The 15,954-nt window shown below is 43.0% G+C and overlaps 1 protein-coding gene and 1 non-coding gene across 2 annotated transcripts in view; one reads left to right on the top strand and one right to left on the bottom strand.

The window, feature by feature from the left end:
* MYO1E (myosin IE) overlaps positions 1 to 15,954 on the bottom strand; it is a 213,985-nt gene that overhangs the window by 24,866 nt on the left and 173,165 nt on the right. The window contains exons 23-24 of the mRNA XM_043555306.1: positions 3,315 to 3,461; positions 1,996 to 2,153 (exon numbers count right to left, since the gene is read on the bottom strand). Coding sequence (XP_043411241.1) covers positions 1,996 to 2,153; positions 3,315 to 3,461 — 305 coding nt within the window. The remainder of the gene's footprint in view (positions 1 to 1,995; positions 2,154 to 3,314; positions 3,462 to 15,954) is intronic.
* On the top strand, positions 11,338 to 11,443 carry LOC122469694. The gene has a single exon (XR_006293589.1). It is a non-coding gene; the product is annotated as a U6 spliceosomal RNA (small nuclear RNA).

Genomic DNA, 15,954 nt, shown 5'->3' with positions numbered 1-15,954 from the left:
TGCCAGGCTCTGAGCCCAAAGGACTGCTTCACCTGGGCCAAAAGGCCTCTGCATTCCAGTTGGGTTTGGCCAGGAGGAGGTATTGGCAGGAGACCAGAGTGGGGAGACACAGAATCTTTTTTTTTTTTTAATTTTTTAAATGTTTATTTATTTTTGAGAGAGACAGAGACAGAGCTTGAGCAGGGGAAGGGCAGAGAGAGAGAGGGAGACACAGAATCCGAAGCAGGCTACAGGCTCCGAGCTGCCAGCACAGAGTCCGACGCGGGGCTGGAACCCACGGACCGTGAGATCATGGCCTGAGCCGAAGTCGGTCATCCAACCGACTGAGCCACCCAGGTGCCAAGGAGACACAGAATCTTAAGCAGGCTCCAGGCTCCAAGCTATCAGCACAGAGCCTGACGCAGGGCTTAAACCCATGAATCACGAAATCATGACTTGAGCCAAAGTCAGACACTTAACTGACTAAGCCACTCAGGCATCCCAAGAATCCGTGTATTTAAAAGCGTCTTCAAAAACTGCTGTCTGGGGGCGCCTGGGTGGCTTAACTGGTTAAGCATCCGACTCTTGGTTTCAGCTCAGGTCATGCTCTTATGGTTCGTGAGGTTAAGCCCCATGTTGGGCCCTGCGCTGAAAGTGTGGAGCCTGGTTGGGATTCTCTCTCTTCCTCTCTCTCTGCCCCTCGTGTGCTCTCCCTCCCTCTCTCTCAAAATAAATAAACTTAAAAAAAAAAAAAGAGAAAACTTAAAACAAAACCCAAAAGATCTGCTGTCTGTTTTCTGTAAGTACCAACTGATACAGACACACCAACATGTTTTGCGTGTCTATTTGTCTGTATTGTATTAGTGACTTACAGCATATGCCAGCGTGTACCTTTGTAGACAGATTTCACAAAGGCCTCCTTTATACCTGGCATCCATTTGTTGTACGCATGGAGAAAATTCTATAAAGATATCTACAGTAGATGAAAGCATAGCATACACGATTACTCTATGCTGTACATTACAAACATTGCTAATAAATAGAAAAAGAATCAAAGGTTGGTGAAGGAGTTAGTGCAGTGCGGTGGCAGGATGGGTTTTCCAGGTAAGTGCTGGTTCTATGGTGGAAGGAGGAGCCATTAGCTCTGATGCACAGTAATACAGTGAAACCCGGCTAAGGGCTGGTAAAACGTGGTCAATTTCTTCTAACTGCCAGAAAAGGTAATGTTTGTACTGTTGACAAGATCTGACTGGAATGGGCTGGACATATGAAGCTAACAAGCTGATTTATTTTTTTAAAAAAATTAAAAAAAAATTTTTTTTTTCAACATTTATTTATTTTTGGGACAGAGAGAGACAGAGCATGAACGGGGGAGGGGCAGAGAGAGAGGGAGACACAGAATCGGAAACAGGCTCCAGGCTCTGAGCCATCAGCCCAGAGCCTGACGCGGGGCTCGAACTCACGGACCGCGAGATCGTGACCTGGCTGAAGTCGGACGCTTAACCGACTGCGCCACCCAGGCCCCCCCAAAAATTTTTTTAAATGTTTATTTATTTTTGAGACAGAGAGAGACAGAGCATGAATGGGGGAGGGTCAGAGAGAGAGGGAGACACAGAATCTGAGGCAGGCTCCAGGCTCCGGGCTGTCAGCACAGAGCCCGACGTGGGACTCGAACTCACAGACCATGAGATCATGACCTTGAGCTGAAGTTGGACGCTCAACCGACTAAGCCACCCAGGCTCCCCTGATTTATTTTAAACACAGTATTTGTAATGCCAGGATTGCTATACCTAAGTGCGAAATTATCCAGAAAGGTTTAACCTGCTCATTTGCCTCGATGCTGGTTTGGTTGGAAATGCTTCAATGTCAAGTAAACCCCAGCCCCAGGAAGCAGTAAATGTACTGGTTCTCTGCCTCGCAGAGCCCCGTGAGCATCTCGTAGGAAACAAGTCTGGCCCCGAGCAGGGTGAGGGAGGGCCAGGCGGTGGTCCTGCCACGGGCGCCGTGCACACTTACGGGAATTCTTGGGCAGGCCTGGTCCGATGCTGACCTGCAGCACTTTGTTACTGGGCTTGAGGATGGCCAGGTCACCGAAGCCTTGGTGGAACTGCACTTGCCGGGAGCCCCCTGCACTCCAGGGACCCCAGTTTTCCTTTTTCAACTTGAGTTCAAGCCTGTGACGAGGATATTTGTTAGTAACAAGTGAGAAAATGGTGCTCGCAGACCCCAACATGGAGTTTTCTGCTGCTGGGCAAGCGTGCTCTAAAACTAGGCAAACCCAGGTCATCTGAGCCGGCCCGGGGCCCTCGAACGCGGACAACGTACATGGGTGTGGGACAGCGGCGTGCTAAGCCCCGACCAGAGGCAGAAGTATCTGGGGCCCAGCAAGCATCTGTGAGAAACCAGTTGGTGAGGGAGGTACCCCATTATAGGTACCAATGTCACTCCATCAGGTGAACTCAGGTGGCTCTGCCGAGCGGACGAAAGGGAAGGGACACTCTCCAGGCCACACTATTGTGGGGCGTCACTGTGCCTCTCTGACTTCCCTCGGTCTGTTTGTGGAGAACTGAGAGATGCCAGACACAAGATAGCCCATGTCTCCCCGGCACGGAAGGTGGTTATTACTTAATGAAATTTCATTCAACACTAGCAACCAAAACCCAAATAGATGGGAAATTCATCCACAACTCTCAAATGCCCAGCCAGTTTTTATTTTTCATACTGCTTATGGGCTTACATAACACAATTCCATAGTCTTTTTTTTTTTTAACTTACATTTTCTCATGTCATAAGGCAGAAAAATCCTAATTTTAAGTAGCTGTCCATATTACTTCACAAAAATGCAAAAGTGATCTTTCAAGGTCTGTAACATCCATCAGGACTGTCTTCTGTAGGCCCTAGGACTCTCTGGGGGAAATGGAGGCACACAGGGCTGGGCTTTTCTTTTTTTTTTTTTTTTTTTTTTTTTTTTTTTTTTTTAATTTTTTTTTTTTCAACGTTTATTTATTTTTGGGACAGAGAGAGACAGAGCATGAACGGGGGAGGGGCAGAGAGAGAGGGAGACACAGAATCGGAAACAGGCTCCAGGCTCTGAGCCATCAGCCCAGAGCCCGACGCGGGGCTCGAACTCACGGACCGCGAGATCGTGACCTGGCTGAAGTCGGACGCTTAACCGACTGCGCCACCCAGGCGCCCCAAGGGCTGGGCTTTTCTGAAGCCACTGAAGCCGGTCAGACCCCCTGCTCCACCCCCACAAGCCTCCTCTCTTCTCAGCCTTGACTGCAGCAGGGAGATCAATTTTTAATCACAACTTCGGGCCCCAGATCCCCACTTACGTATTGCTAAATTTCAGAGGTAGTTGCTTCTGGGTTTTTTCCTCATAACGCTTTGCTAAGAGGCTTAAGAATTCAGTTTTGAAGACAGACTCAAGCAGACTGTCATACTCTTGCTCATGAAGAATGAAAATGTCATCCTGCATGGTACTGCAAAGAGATTGGAAAGACTTAATGGAAGTTGCACGTCTGTTTATTCCCTTAAAAAAATTCTGTAAGATAGCATTAGGTTTCTACAGTCTTTAAGTGATAAGCTTCAAAACAAAACACAACAGCTACAAATTACATAACAAAATTGCTGCAATCTGCTTTCGAAGGAAGCTTATAACCCACCAAAAGTATCATCAAAATAAATCTCCCACATGATTTTCAAAATCCGGAATTTAAGGACAATTTAGTCTGTATTAAAAAAGAAAAAACCGCTTTCAAATTCAACTTCTACATTCTTAGGATCATAAAAATCCCAACTGTTATGAATAGAATGTGGCTGAAAGTGAACAATTCCACATAAGTGCCAAGTTAGTAGAATTTACAATATGGTTGTAGCTATTGTAATAAATCCTAACTTGAAGAATTGTAGCTCAGTTACCAAAAGGGAGGCCAACACCCTGGGCTTTGTAAGCACTTATTACGGGTCTTCGGGTATTGGGTGCTCTGCTTAAACTGTGTGCCAAGAGCTGCTGAAGGCACAAACACACGAAACACAGACACACAAGACAGGTGGACCAACAGCAAGCAAGAACAAGCATCAACTTCAAGCTAATGAATTTCGTGGGACAGGGAGAGAACACACCTCTGCAGAAACTGCGTGTTTGTATAGGGTAGGGCTGTGGGCAAACTCAGGCCAGGAGGGAGAAAACATGAGATGCTGCAGGAAGACTGGAAGAGGCTGAGGCAAACCCAGTTCTGGGGAAAATGCTTACTGGTAGAGAGGATTGATTAGACTCAGTTCCATCTCCAAACCCAGCTAGACTTCATGGAAATTACAACACACATATAATTAAGACCTTTTATACTCCAGTTGTTAGAGGTATAGCTCAGTTGAAGGAAGCCACCAACCCCAAAGGTTCCATAATGTACACACTTACAAAGACCTCCACCGGACCACCGTTAAACTATCTAAGACACCCCTCTAAAGAATGACATTTCATCAAGGATAGTGTTTTTCCAGGTATTAAAAACAAAGCAAAGCTGTTTCAATGAACTGACCACAATAACATTTTAATCTCTCCAAGTGCAGGAAATGCCAACAACATGCTTGTTTGTTTTTTTTTTTAGTAACCAGAGCTGAGCTGTATCACACAGGGGCCTGCTCTCGGGACCCCAGGTACCGCTCCACCAATAGATTACAAACCCAGACGGGAAGGTGATTATGGAGAAAGAACTAGGGCATAGAGAAGCTTTGAGATTAAATATTCTTCTTCCATGTAGACTCTGATCCATTTGAACTGCAACCCCCATGGTATCTCTGGGCAGTCCCATGAATATGATGAGGTCGGGGTAGACCAGAGGCAGTTTGAGCCTTCTGACTTCTTTGGGCAGCCAGAGCCTTGGTGGCTTGTCAGGAACCTTCTCTCTTTGGGCACAGAAGGAAGCTAACAACCTGTACCTCATTAAGTCAGTAGCTTTAGCCATAGCCTCTTCCAGGAACCTCAGCCCCTTAGTCTTCCTACATGAAAGGAGCTTGGTAATGTATAGGAGAGGAGAGATCTAAGGTAGGCCCACCACCCACCTATAATTTAAAGGCACAGGATGGCAGCATGCACAAACCACAGGGGAGAGATGAGTAAACTAGAAGCAACAAGACAACAGCACACTGAGAGGGAGCTTGGCCCTTCAAAGCCTGTTTAACGAGGATGAGTATGCCGAAGAGTTCTTCTTGGATGTGAAGTCAGAATACTTTACAGGCATTTTTGAACACATAATGGCCATTTAGGTGGGACCCTTGCTCATTATTACTACCTCAAGCCTTTGTTTTCAAACTTTCCTACATCACAACTAGTTTCCTTTATACTCTTGTTATAGTTGGGATATAGGTTTTTCTGTCGTGATGAAGACTGTGGCAACTGGCGGTTTAAACAAGATTGCATTTTTGTCTCTTGCTCGTCAAAAGCATTTGCAAAAGCAATTCAGGACCAACAGGACCATTCTACAGTGCCTGGGGGCTAGGCATTTACTCTTTCCTTTTACAGGTAGGACCCGGAAGTTGTACAAGTCACTTCTGCTCACACCCCATGGGCCAGCACTACGTCACACGGTTACACCTAGCTGCAAGGAAGCCTGAGAAATGCAGTCCGAGGGGAGGCTGTCAGCCATTCCTAGGTAAAGGAGAAAACAGGCATTGCAGCGCAGCTCACAATCTCTACTCTTTCTAAATCTCTACTTTTCTAAATGAGGAAATGGAATCTTTTCGTAAAGTCTGAGAATGTACCACAGACGGTCTAGCTACAACGCTACTATGATCTTCCTGTCTCTAGGCAGATGAAAAGTCTAGAATTGTCATGATCAATTCACTTATGGCAATGCAGAACTCCACACAAAGGCACTTATGTAAACATAATTTGGAATTAATGAAAAAAAACCCCAAAAAACCCAAGCATCCTAGCGTCCTAGCCCAGGGCTAAGAAGACTGTTGCGTGAGGAAGGGAGTGGATGCAATAAGCAAAGAGCAAAACGAGAAGCCCCACTTTTCGGCGCGTGGGGTGAGAAACAAAACTCTGCTTGATGCAGAGCACTCTTGGGCATGTCTGGATGCGTCTGTTTGCCTGGCTGTACTTTTCGGCGGGACAGTGCTTATTCAACTGGGCTAAATGAGCCCAACGCAAGTAACCTTGAGTAGTTTAATGCGCTTAGGAGTTTCATTACCATAAAGAAAAAAGCAAGCAGGCCAAAACTTCAGGGCCAATTATCAGCAGGAGTCTGGAAATGAGAACAAGTGTTTGGACACTTTGACTTTAGCCCTCAAATTCAGAAACCCCTCCCTCCGGTGACCCAGGCATGGGAGTCAGTGAAACCATCCTCAGGACAGAGTTTTAAGTTCATTCGCCTCTCCTCAGCCCACGCTCCAGGGGCTAAAAACAAAGCTTTTACATTTATTTATTCTAAAAATTCAGACTTATCTTTGGACCTCACCCCTGTCTTATTCATATGCTCAAGCTGCAATTCCTTACAGATGTTTGATGTAGTCCCCTGTGCTGAAAGATCCTTTACTAGTCCCTGCTTTGGCTCTCTATTTGCTTTTTATCTCATCTTTGTGGCTTATTGTTATATTGCTGACAATACTAGAAAATCCTGTTTCACTCCCTTAACCAGTATCTCTTTCACAAAAAAATGTTCGTTACAAAACACTGAGTAAAGACTTAAAGGAGGTTCCCCCCACCCTTATGCTGAAAAGGCTATTTCCTAGGCCAGCCCTGCCTTTATTTAAACCTTTATACGTACTCCTTTTAGCAAACTGGAAAGTACAGAGGTAATTAAAGAAGAAAAAAAACCTGGGTGCCTGGGTGGCTCAGTCGGTTAAGTGTCTGGCTCAGGTCATGCTCTCATGGCTCATGAGTTCAAGCCCTGCATCAGGCTCTCTGCTGTCAGCACACAACCTGCTCAGGAGTCTCTATCTCCTCTCTCTTTGGCTCTCCTTTGCTTGCTTGCACACATGCTCTCCGTCTCTCTCTCTCTCTCTCTCTTTCAAAAATAAATAAACGTGAAGAAGGAGAAGAAAGTAAACCTTCTCCAGAATTCCACCATACACAGAAACCAGTGGCACCAGTTTTGGGGCAACCTGATTTCCCTGTAGTGCAGACACAGGCTGTGTCAAACCTAAACAAGGGTCTCCTAGCGAAGCTTCACAGACCCCCAGTGAGAAGGCTCATCGTGTCTTTTGTATCCCAGGAGTATCCTGTGTAACATCTCCTAACACTTATAACCTGTATGGCAGGTTATATGGAAGGCCTACTCAGGTATTTGCTTCCATTCCAGAATGACAGGGAGCTCCTTGAGGCAGTGACTATGTTCGCATTCACCTCCAAATTCCAGAGCTGAACAGAAGGTAGGGGTTCAGTCCAAAAACGCTGACAACGTCCAGGTTCCCAAATCCCAAAGGTTACATCAAGTCAAGATTTCAGTAATGTTTTGGGTCAGCTGCGCAGTGGTAAACCAGGCTGTTCTTACTGCCAGGTTTAGCCAATTAGGCAATGCAACATTCTAGGCAAGAATGTTGCAACAAGAGAAACTGGAGCATCTCCCTAAAGCCCTCTTTCAGGTTGATCTTCCCATCACATAGTCATTTTGGAAAATCTACCGAACCAGACAGGGAGCCACGTAGTTTTCAGTCTTGGGCCTCTGGTGATCAGCTATTAAAATGACAAGGACTATTAGAAGCCTTATCAGAGGAGGGGCCAAGATGGCGGAACAGCATGAAGGGTTTTTTTGCGTCTCTCGTGGCTGAAATGTAGCCAGATTACCACTAACCCATCCTGCACACCTAGAAAACTGATTTGAGGATTAACACAATAATCTGCACAACCTGAACCACAGAACTCAGCAGGTACGCGGCGTGAAGAGGTGAACTGGGGGAGAGAGAAGCTGCGGAGGTCAGGGAGTTGTTTTTGCTTGTGGAGAGAGGACGGAGATGGGGAGAGAGTATGGGAAAAGCACCCCCACCACCACCAAAAGCAGCTGCAGACAAAGTGGAAAAGCGGAAACAGCCACAGGGACTGAACAAAAAAGGAAGAAAGGAGAAAGGAGAGGGTTTAAATTCCATTAAGACTCTATAAACAGGGGGAGCACAGAGTCTGCAACTCTTTACCTCAATACCTAGTGGTGCTCTGGTGGGAAGGGCGAATCCCCAGTAGCAGAGTGGGGTCCAAGAGGTTCTCGGGCCACATGGGGAGAAGCAGTTCCCCTGCTGGGAGGACACCTGGTAGAGGCTGTGCGGCATCCCCACAGGCAAAGGTCCCAGCAGACTCCGGAGAACAACCACATTTACTAGTGCTGGAATAAGGACATTGAGGGTGAAGCCCGGAGCCAGATGTGTGTTGTGATTTTCCATAAACCTTGAAACTCTGCTGCTGGTACAAGATCGCATGAACTTTTTCTGGGCTGGGCTGGCCACAGTCTCTGGGCACCATCAGCAGTGCGGTCTCATGAACATTCCTGGGGGCGAGCCGGCACCTGGCCATTGCTTGGCGAGACCCTCCTCCAGAAGGTCTGAGCAGGCCAAAGCTGAAGTCCCTCAGAAGTGAGGGGCTGGGAAAAAGCCCTATTTGAGATAAAACTCAGGAGGCAGGTGCCGCCTGGCAGCTTGGTTACAGACAGTGTAGAAGTGGGGAGTGGATGGAAGCCAGAGAAAAAGCAAGGGTGCTCGATTGCCAGTCGTGGAGACCACAGAGTTCAAATACTAGAGACCGGGTAGCAGGGTGATGCCATTTTCACCCCTCCCGCATATGCACATACATGCCTACGAGTGCCATCCACAGCAATCCACCCCAGTAAGCTAAGCAGTGCCATCTATGGAGGACATAGCTGTTACACTAAGCCCTGCCCAACTGGGCCAACAGCACTCTTGACAAACACAAGTCTCTCTGCCTGCTTAGTTTACGGACTATAAAGTGCTTCATAGCTTGACTTCTATGAGAAACCAGATGTAATTTCAATCATACTCCATTCTGTTCGCTGGTCCTTTTATTCAATTTTTTTTTCTTTTCTTATTCTTGAATACAGAAAGAGAAAAAAAAAATCTACTTTTATTTTCCATTTTTATTAAAAAGACTTGTCAATTTTTTCTACTAGTTTTTTTTACTCTTTTATAAATTCTTAAAATCCTATTTTACTTTCATCATTTCATTCTATTCTGTTTTATTGTATTCATTTTTTCAAATTTTCAAAGGTTTTCCTTTTTTTCTCTTTTCTTATCTTTCCCTTTTTTCTCTAATCTATCAAGCTTCTTTCAACAACCAGACCAAAACATACCTAGGATCTAGCATCCTTTATTTGATTTCTTTGTGTTGTTTTTAATTTTTAATTTTAATTTTTCTTACTTTATTAATTCCTTTTCTTCCTCAAAAATGACAACATGAAAGAATTCACCCCAAAAGAAAGAACAGAAAGAAATGACAGCTGAGGACTTAATCAAAGATACAAACAAGATGTCTGAATCAGAATTTAGAATCATGATAATAAGAATACTAGCTGGGGTTGAAAATACATCAGAATCCCTTTCTGCGGAGATAAAAGAAGTAAAAGCTAGGGAGGATGAAATAAAAAATGCTATAACTGAGCCGCTATCTCGAATGGATGCCACAGCAGCAAGAATGGATGAGGCAGAGCAAACTTACGAAGAATACTGAAGCAGAAAAAAAGAGCAAAACTAAGGCAAAAAAGCACAAAATAAAAATTAGAGAACTCAGTGACTCATTAAAAAGGAATAACATGAGAATGATAGGGGTCCCAGAAGATGAAGAGAGAAAAAAAGGGGTAGAAAATTTATGTGAACAAATCATAGCAGAAATCATTCCTAACCTGGGGAAAGACACCGACATTGAAATCCAGGAAGCACAGAGGACTGCCATTACATTTAACAAAAACCGACCAGCAACAAGGCATAACATAGTCAAATTCACAAAATACTCAGGCAAGGAAAGAATCATGAAAGCAGCAAGGGAAAAAAAGTCCTTAACCTACAAGGGAAGACAGATCAGGTTTGCAGCAGACCTATCCACAGAAACTTGGCAGACCAGAAGGGAGTGGCAGGATATATTCAATGTGCTGAATCGGAAAAATATGCAGCCAAGAATTCTTCATCCAGCAAGGCTGTCATTCAAAATAGAAGAGATAAAAAGTTTCCCAGACAAACAAAAATTAAAGTAGTTCATGACCACTAAACCAGCCCTGCATGAATTTTTAAGGGGGACTCTCTGAAGGGAGAAGAGATGAAAACAAAAAAAACAAAAACAGAAACAAAAAGACCAAAAGCAACAAAGAACCAAAGAACACTACCAGAAATTCCAACTCTCCAATTTATTAGCAACATAATGGCAATAAATTCCTATCTTTCAGTACTCACTCTAAATGTCAATGGACGCAACGCTCCATTCAAAAGACATAGGGTAACAGAAGGGATAAGAAAACAAAATCCATCTATATGCTGTTTACAAGAGACCCATTTTAGACCTAAAGACACCCTCAGATTGAAAATAACGGGATGGAGAACCATCTATCATGCTAATGGTCACCAAAAGAGAGCTGGAGTAGCAATATTTATATCAGATGATCTAGATTTTAAAATGGACTTAGGGGTGCCTGGGTGGCTCAGTCAGTTGGGCATCCAACTTCAGCTCAGGTCATGATCTCACAGTTCATGGGCTCGAGCCCCACTTTGGGCTCTGTGCTAACAGCCCAGAGAGTGGGGCCTGCTTCATATTTTGTGTCTCCCTCTCTCTCTGCCCCTCCCTTGCTCTCTATCTCTCAAAAATAAATAAATGTCAAAAAAATTTTTGTTTTAAATAAAGACTATAACAAGAGATGAAGAAGGGCATTATATCATAATTAAGGGGTCTATCCATGAAGAAGACCTAACAATTGTAAACATTTATGCTCCAAATGTTGAGGAACCCAAATATATAAATCAATTAATCACAAACAAAAAGAAATTCATTGATAATAATACCATAATAGTAGAGAACTTCAACATCCCACTTACAACAATGGGCAGATCATCTAAACAGAAAATCAACATGGAAGCAATGGCTTTGAGTGACACATTGGACAGGATGGACTTAACATATATTCAGAACATTTTATCCTAAAGCAGCAGAATACACATTCTTCTTCAGTGCCCATGGAACATTCTCCAGAACAGATCACATAGTGGGACACATATCAGCCCTCAACAAGTACAAAAAGACTGAGATCATACTGTGCATATTTTCAGGCCACAATGCTATGAAACTCGCAATCAACCACAAGAGAAAATTTGGAAAGATAACAAATACTTGGGGACTAAAGAACATCCTACTAAAGAATGCATGGGGTGCTCACTTCAGCGGCACGTATACTAAAATTGGAATGATACAGAGAACATTAGCATGGCCCTGCACGAGGATGACACACAAATTCATGAAGTGTCCCATATTAAAAAAAAAAAAAAAAAAAAGAATGGGCTAACCAAGAAATTAAAGACAAAATTAAAAAGTACATGAGGGCAATGAAAATGATAACACCACAGCCCAAAACTTCTGGCATGCAGCAGAGGCAGTCATAAAAGTATATAACAATGTAGGCCTTCTTAAAGAAGGAAGAAAGCCCTCAGATACACAACCTAACCTCACACCTCAAAGAGCTGGAAACAGAACAGCAAATAAAACCCCAAACCAGCAGAAGACAGGATAACAATGATTAGAGCAGAAATCAATGTGATCGAAACAAAAACACAAAAACAAAAACAAACAGACAAATAAAACAGCAGAACAACAATGAAACCAGCTGGTTCTTTGAAAGAATTAACAAAATTGATAAACCCCTAGCCAGTTTGATCAAAAACAAAAAAGAAAGGACCCAAATAAATAAAATCAAGAATGAAAGAGGAGAGATCACAACCAACACTGCAGAAATAAAAACAATAAGAGAATATTATGAGCAATTACACACCAATAAAATGAGCAATCTGGAAGAAATGGACACATTCCTAGAAAAATATAAACTACCAAAACCGAAACAGGAAGAAATAGAAAATCTGAACAGACCCATAACCAGTAAAGAAATCAAAACTCTCCCCAAAAAACAAGAGTCCAGGGCCAGATGGCTTTCCAGGGGAATTCTACCAAACATTTAAGGAAGAGTTCACACCTATTCTCTTGAAGCTGTTCCAAAAAATAGAAATGGAAGGCAAACTTAAAACCTCTTTCTATGAAGCCAGCATTACCTTGATTCCAAAACCAGACAAAGACTACACTAAAAAGGAGAACTATAGATCAATTTCCCTGATGAACATGGATACAAAAATCTTCCACAAGATACTAGCCAACCAGATCCACGAATAATTCTTCTTCCACAAAGAATTATTCACCACAACCAAGTGGGATTTATAGCTGGGATCCAGGGCTGGTTCAATATCCACAAAACAATCAATGTGATGCATCACATCAATAAAACAAAGGACAAGAACCACATGATCCTCTCAATAGATGCAGAGAAGCATTTGACAAAGTACAGCACCCTTTCTTGATAAAAACTCTCAAGAAAGTAGGGATAGAAGGATCACACCTCAAGATCATAAAAGCCATATATGAAAGACCCCCTGCTAATATCATCCTCAATGGGAAAAAACTGAGAGCTTTCCCCTTAAGGTCAGAAACAAGACAGGGATGTCCACTCTCACCACTGTTATTCAACATAGTATTGGAAGTCTTAGCCTCAGCAGTCAGACAACACAAAGGAACAAAAGGCATCCAAATTGGCCAGGAGGAGGTCAAAATTTCACTCTTTGCAGATGGCATGATACTCTATATGGAAAACCCAAAAGATTCCACCAAAAAAACTGCTAGAACTGATCCATGAATTCAGCAAAGTGGCAGGATATAAAACCAAAGCACAGGATCGGTTGTATTCCTATGCGCCAATAATGAAGCAACAGAAAGAGAAATCAAGGAATCAATCCCATTTACAATTGCACCAAAAACTTTAAAATACCTAGGAATAAACATAACCAAAGAGGTGAAAAACCTATACACTGAAAACTATAGAAAGCTTATGAGAGAAATTGAAGAAGACACACAGACAAAAAATGGACAAATATTCCATGCTCCTGGATAGGAAGAACAAATATTGCTAAAATGTTAATACTACCCAAAGCAATCTACATAGTCAATGCAGTACCTATCAAAATAACACCAGCATTCTTCACAGAGCTAGAACAAACAATCCTAAAATTTGTATGGAACCAGAAAAGACCTCGAATAGCCAAAGCAATCTTGAAAAAGAAAACAAAAGCAGGAAGCATCACAATCCCAGACTTCAAGCTATACTACAAAGCTGTAATCATCGAGACAGTACGGTACTGGCACAAGAACAGACACTCAGATCAATGGAACAGAATAGAGAACCCAGAAATGGACTCACAAACGTATGGCCAACCAATCTTTGACAAAGCAGGAAAGAATATCCAATGGAATAAAGACAGTCTCTTCAGCAAGTGGTGCTGGAAAACTGGACAGTGACATGCAGAAAAATTAACCTGGACCACTTTCTTCACCATACACAAAAATAAACTCAAAATGGATGAAAGACCTAAACGTAAGACAGGAAGCCATCAAAATCCTCGAGGAGAAAGCAGGCAAAAACCTCTTTGATCTTGGCTGCAGCAACTTCTTACTCAACACGTCTCTGGAGGCAAGGGAAACAAAAGCAAAAATGAACTATGGGACCTCATCAAAATAAAAAGCTTCTGCACAGCGAAGGAAACAATCAGCAAAACTAAAAGGAAACCGACAGAGTGGGAGAAGATATTTGCTAACGACATATCAGATAAAGGGTTAGTATCCAAAATCTATAGAGAATTTATCAAACTCAACACCCAAAAAACAAATAATCCAGTGACAAAATGGACAAAAGACACGAATAGGTATTTCTCCAAGAAGACATCCAGCTGGTGAACAGACGCACGAAAAAATGCTCAACATCACTCACCATCAGGGAAATACAAATCAAAACCACAATGAGATACCACCTCACACCTGTCAGAATGGCTAACAGTAACAACTCGGGCAACAACAGATGTTGGTGAGGATGCGGAGAAAGAGGATCTCTTTTGCACTGCTGATGGGAATGCAAACTGGTGTAGCCACTCTGGAAAACAGTATGAAGGTTCCTCGAAAAATTAAAAATAGAACTACCCTACAACCCAGCAATTGCACTAGGAGGTATTTATACAAGGGATATAGGTATGTTGTTTCAAAGGGGCACATGCACCCCAATGTTTACAGCAGCACTACTGACAACAAAGTATGGAACGAGTCCAAATGTCCATCAACAGAGGAATGGCTAAGGAAGATGTGGTATGTATATACGATCGAGTATTACTTGACAATGACAAATAATGAAATGTTGCCATTTGCAACTACATGGATGGAACTAGAGAGTATTATGCTAAGCGAAATTAGTCAGAGAAAAGATATCATACAACTTCACTCATATGAGCACTTTAAGATACAAAACAGATAAACCTAAAGGAAGGGAAGCAAAAATAATATAAAAACAGGGAGGGGGACAAAACATAAAAGACTTAAATATAGAGAACAAACAGAGGGTTGCTGGGTGGGTTGTGGGAGGGGGGATAGTCTAAATGGGCAAGGGGCATTAAGGAATCTACTCCTGAATCACTGTTGCACCATATGCTAACTAACTTAAATATAAATTAAACAATAAATAAATTAAAAAAAAATAACAACCTTATCAGACAGAGCCCCAATTATAAGATTTGATGGTACCAATCTCATTACCTACAATGGGAAAGCAAAGAACACAGGCTCTTACACCTGAGCTATTGGGACTGGCCTATATGTTTTTCTTTAGCTTAAATTTTCTTTCCTAGTCTTTAAAATTTTTTTTAATGTTTTTTAATTTTTGAGAGAGAGAGAGAGACAGATGGTGAGCGGGGGAGGGTCAGAGAGAGAGGGAGACACAGAATCCAAAGAAGGCTCCAGGCTCTGAGCTGTCAGCACAGAGCACAATGAGGGGCTTGAACCCACGAACCATAAGATCATGACTTGAGCCAAAGTCAGACACTTAACTGACTGAGCCACCCAGGCGCCCCTAAAATTTTCTTTTAAGATTTTATTTCTAAGTAGCCTCTACATCCAACATGGGGCTTGAACTCATGACCCTGAGATCAAGAGTCCCATGCTCTACCAACTGAGCCTGCCAGGAGTCCCAGACAAAGCCTCTTTAGACCAAAATAACCGCAATACCGAGATCACACCTAAGAGATGAACACTAAATCCTTCATATCAAATATTTGGTCATGCTCTCATTTCCCAAACTGTTGCATAGTTGTTTTTGCATGGTTGGTTGGTTTGCTTGGGAGCTATGAGCCCATTTTGCTTTCCCGGTGGTTATAAGAGTTAGAGGTGGTCCAGAAGACCAAGTTTATGGGCACGGTGATGGTCTTAACTAGGAGAAACCATGGGGCAGTCACTGCAGCCAGAGTCAAGCACTAAGCCTCACAGTGTTCAGCACACATACACACAATACAACTTTTTCCCTGAAGTGCAAGACGTCTGTTAAAATCCTTCTCTATACCAGTGTTGAAATATTTTGAGAACACACACACAAACACACACACACACACACACACACACACACACACACACACACACGTCTGGTGGTCTGGTACCACAATCCACTTCTACCCTGGTTTTGATTCTGCACATACCATCACCCATGTGGTGGCATTCCTCACTCAGATTACTGGCCTAACCCGGTAGTTGAAGGAAATGAGGGAACAGTATGAATCTTGGTGAGGGTGAGGCTCAGTGACTGCAACATGCACAGATCACAAGTTACAATGACTCAGACTCTTTTCTCTCCCCGGAGCCAGAACAACTTTTGGGCTAAGCACCTCATTTCATTACATCCTCTAACAAGGAAAGGC

Source organism: Prionailurus bengalensis, chromosome B3 (assembly GCF_016509475.1).
Source record: "Prionailurus bengalensis isolate Pbe53 chromosome B3, Fcat_Pben_1.1_paternal_pri, whole genome shotgun sequence".
NCBI lineage: Eukaryota > Metazoa > Chordata > Mammalia > Carnivora > Felidae > Prionailurus > Prionailurus bengalensis.
The sequence above is the reverse complement of the archived record's forward strand: the minus strand, read 5'-3'. Positions and strand labels throughout refer to the sequence as shown.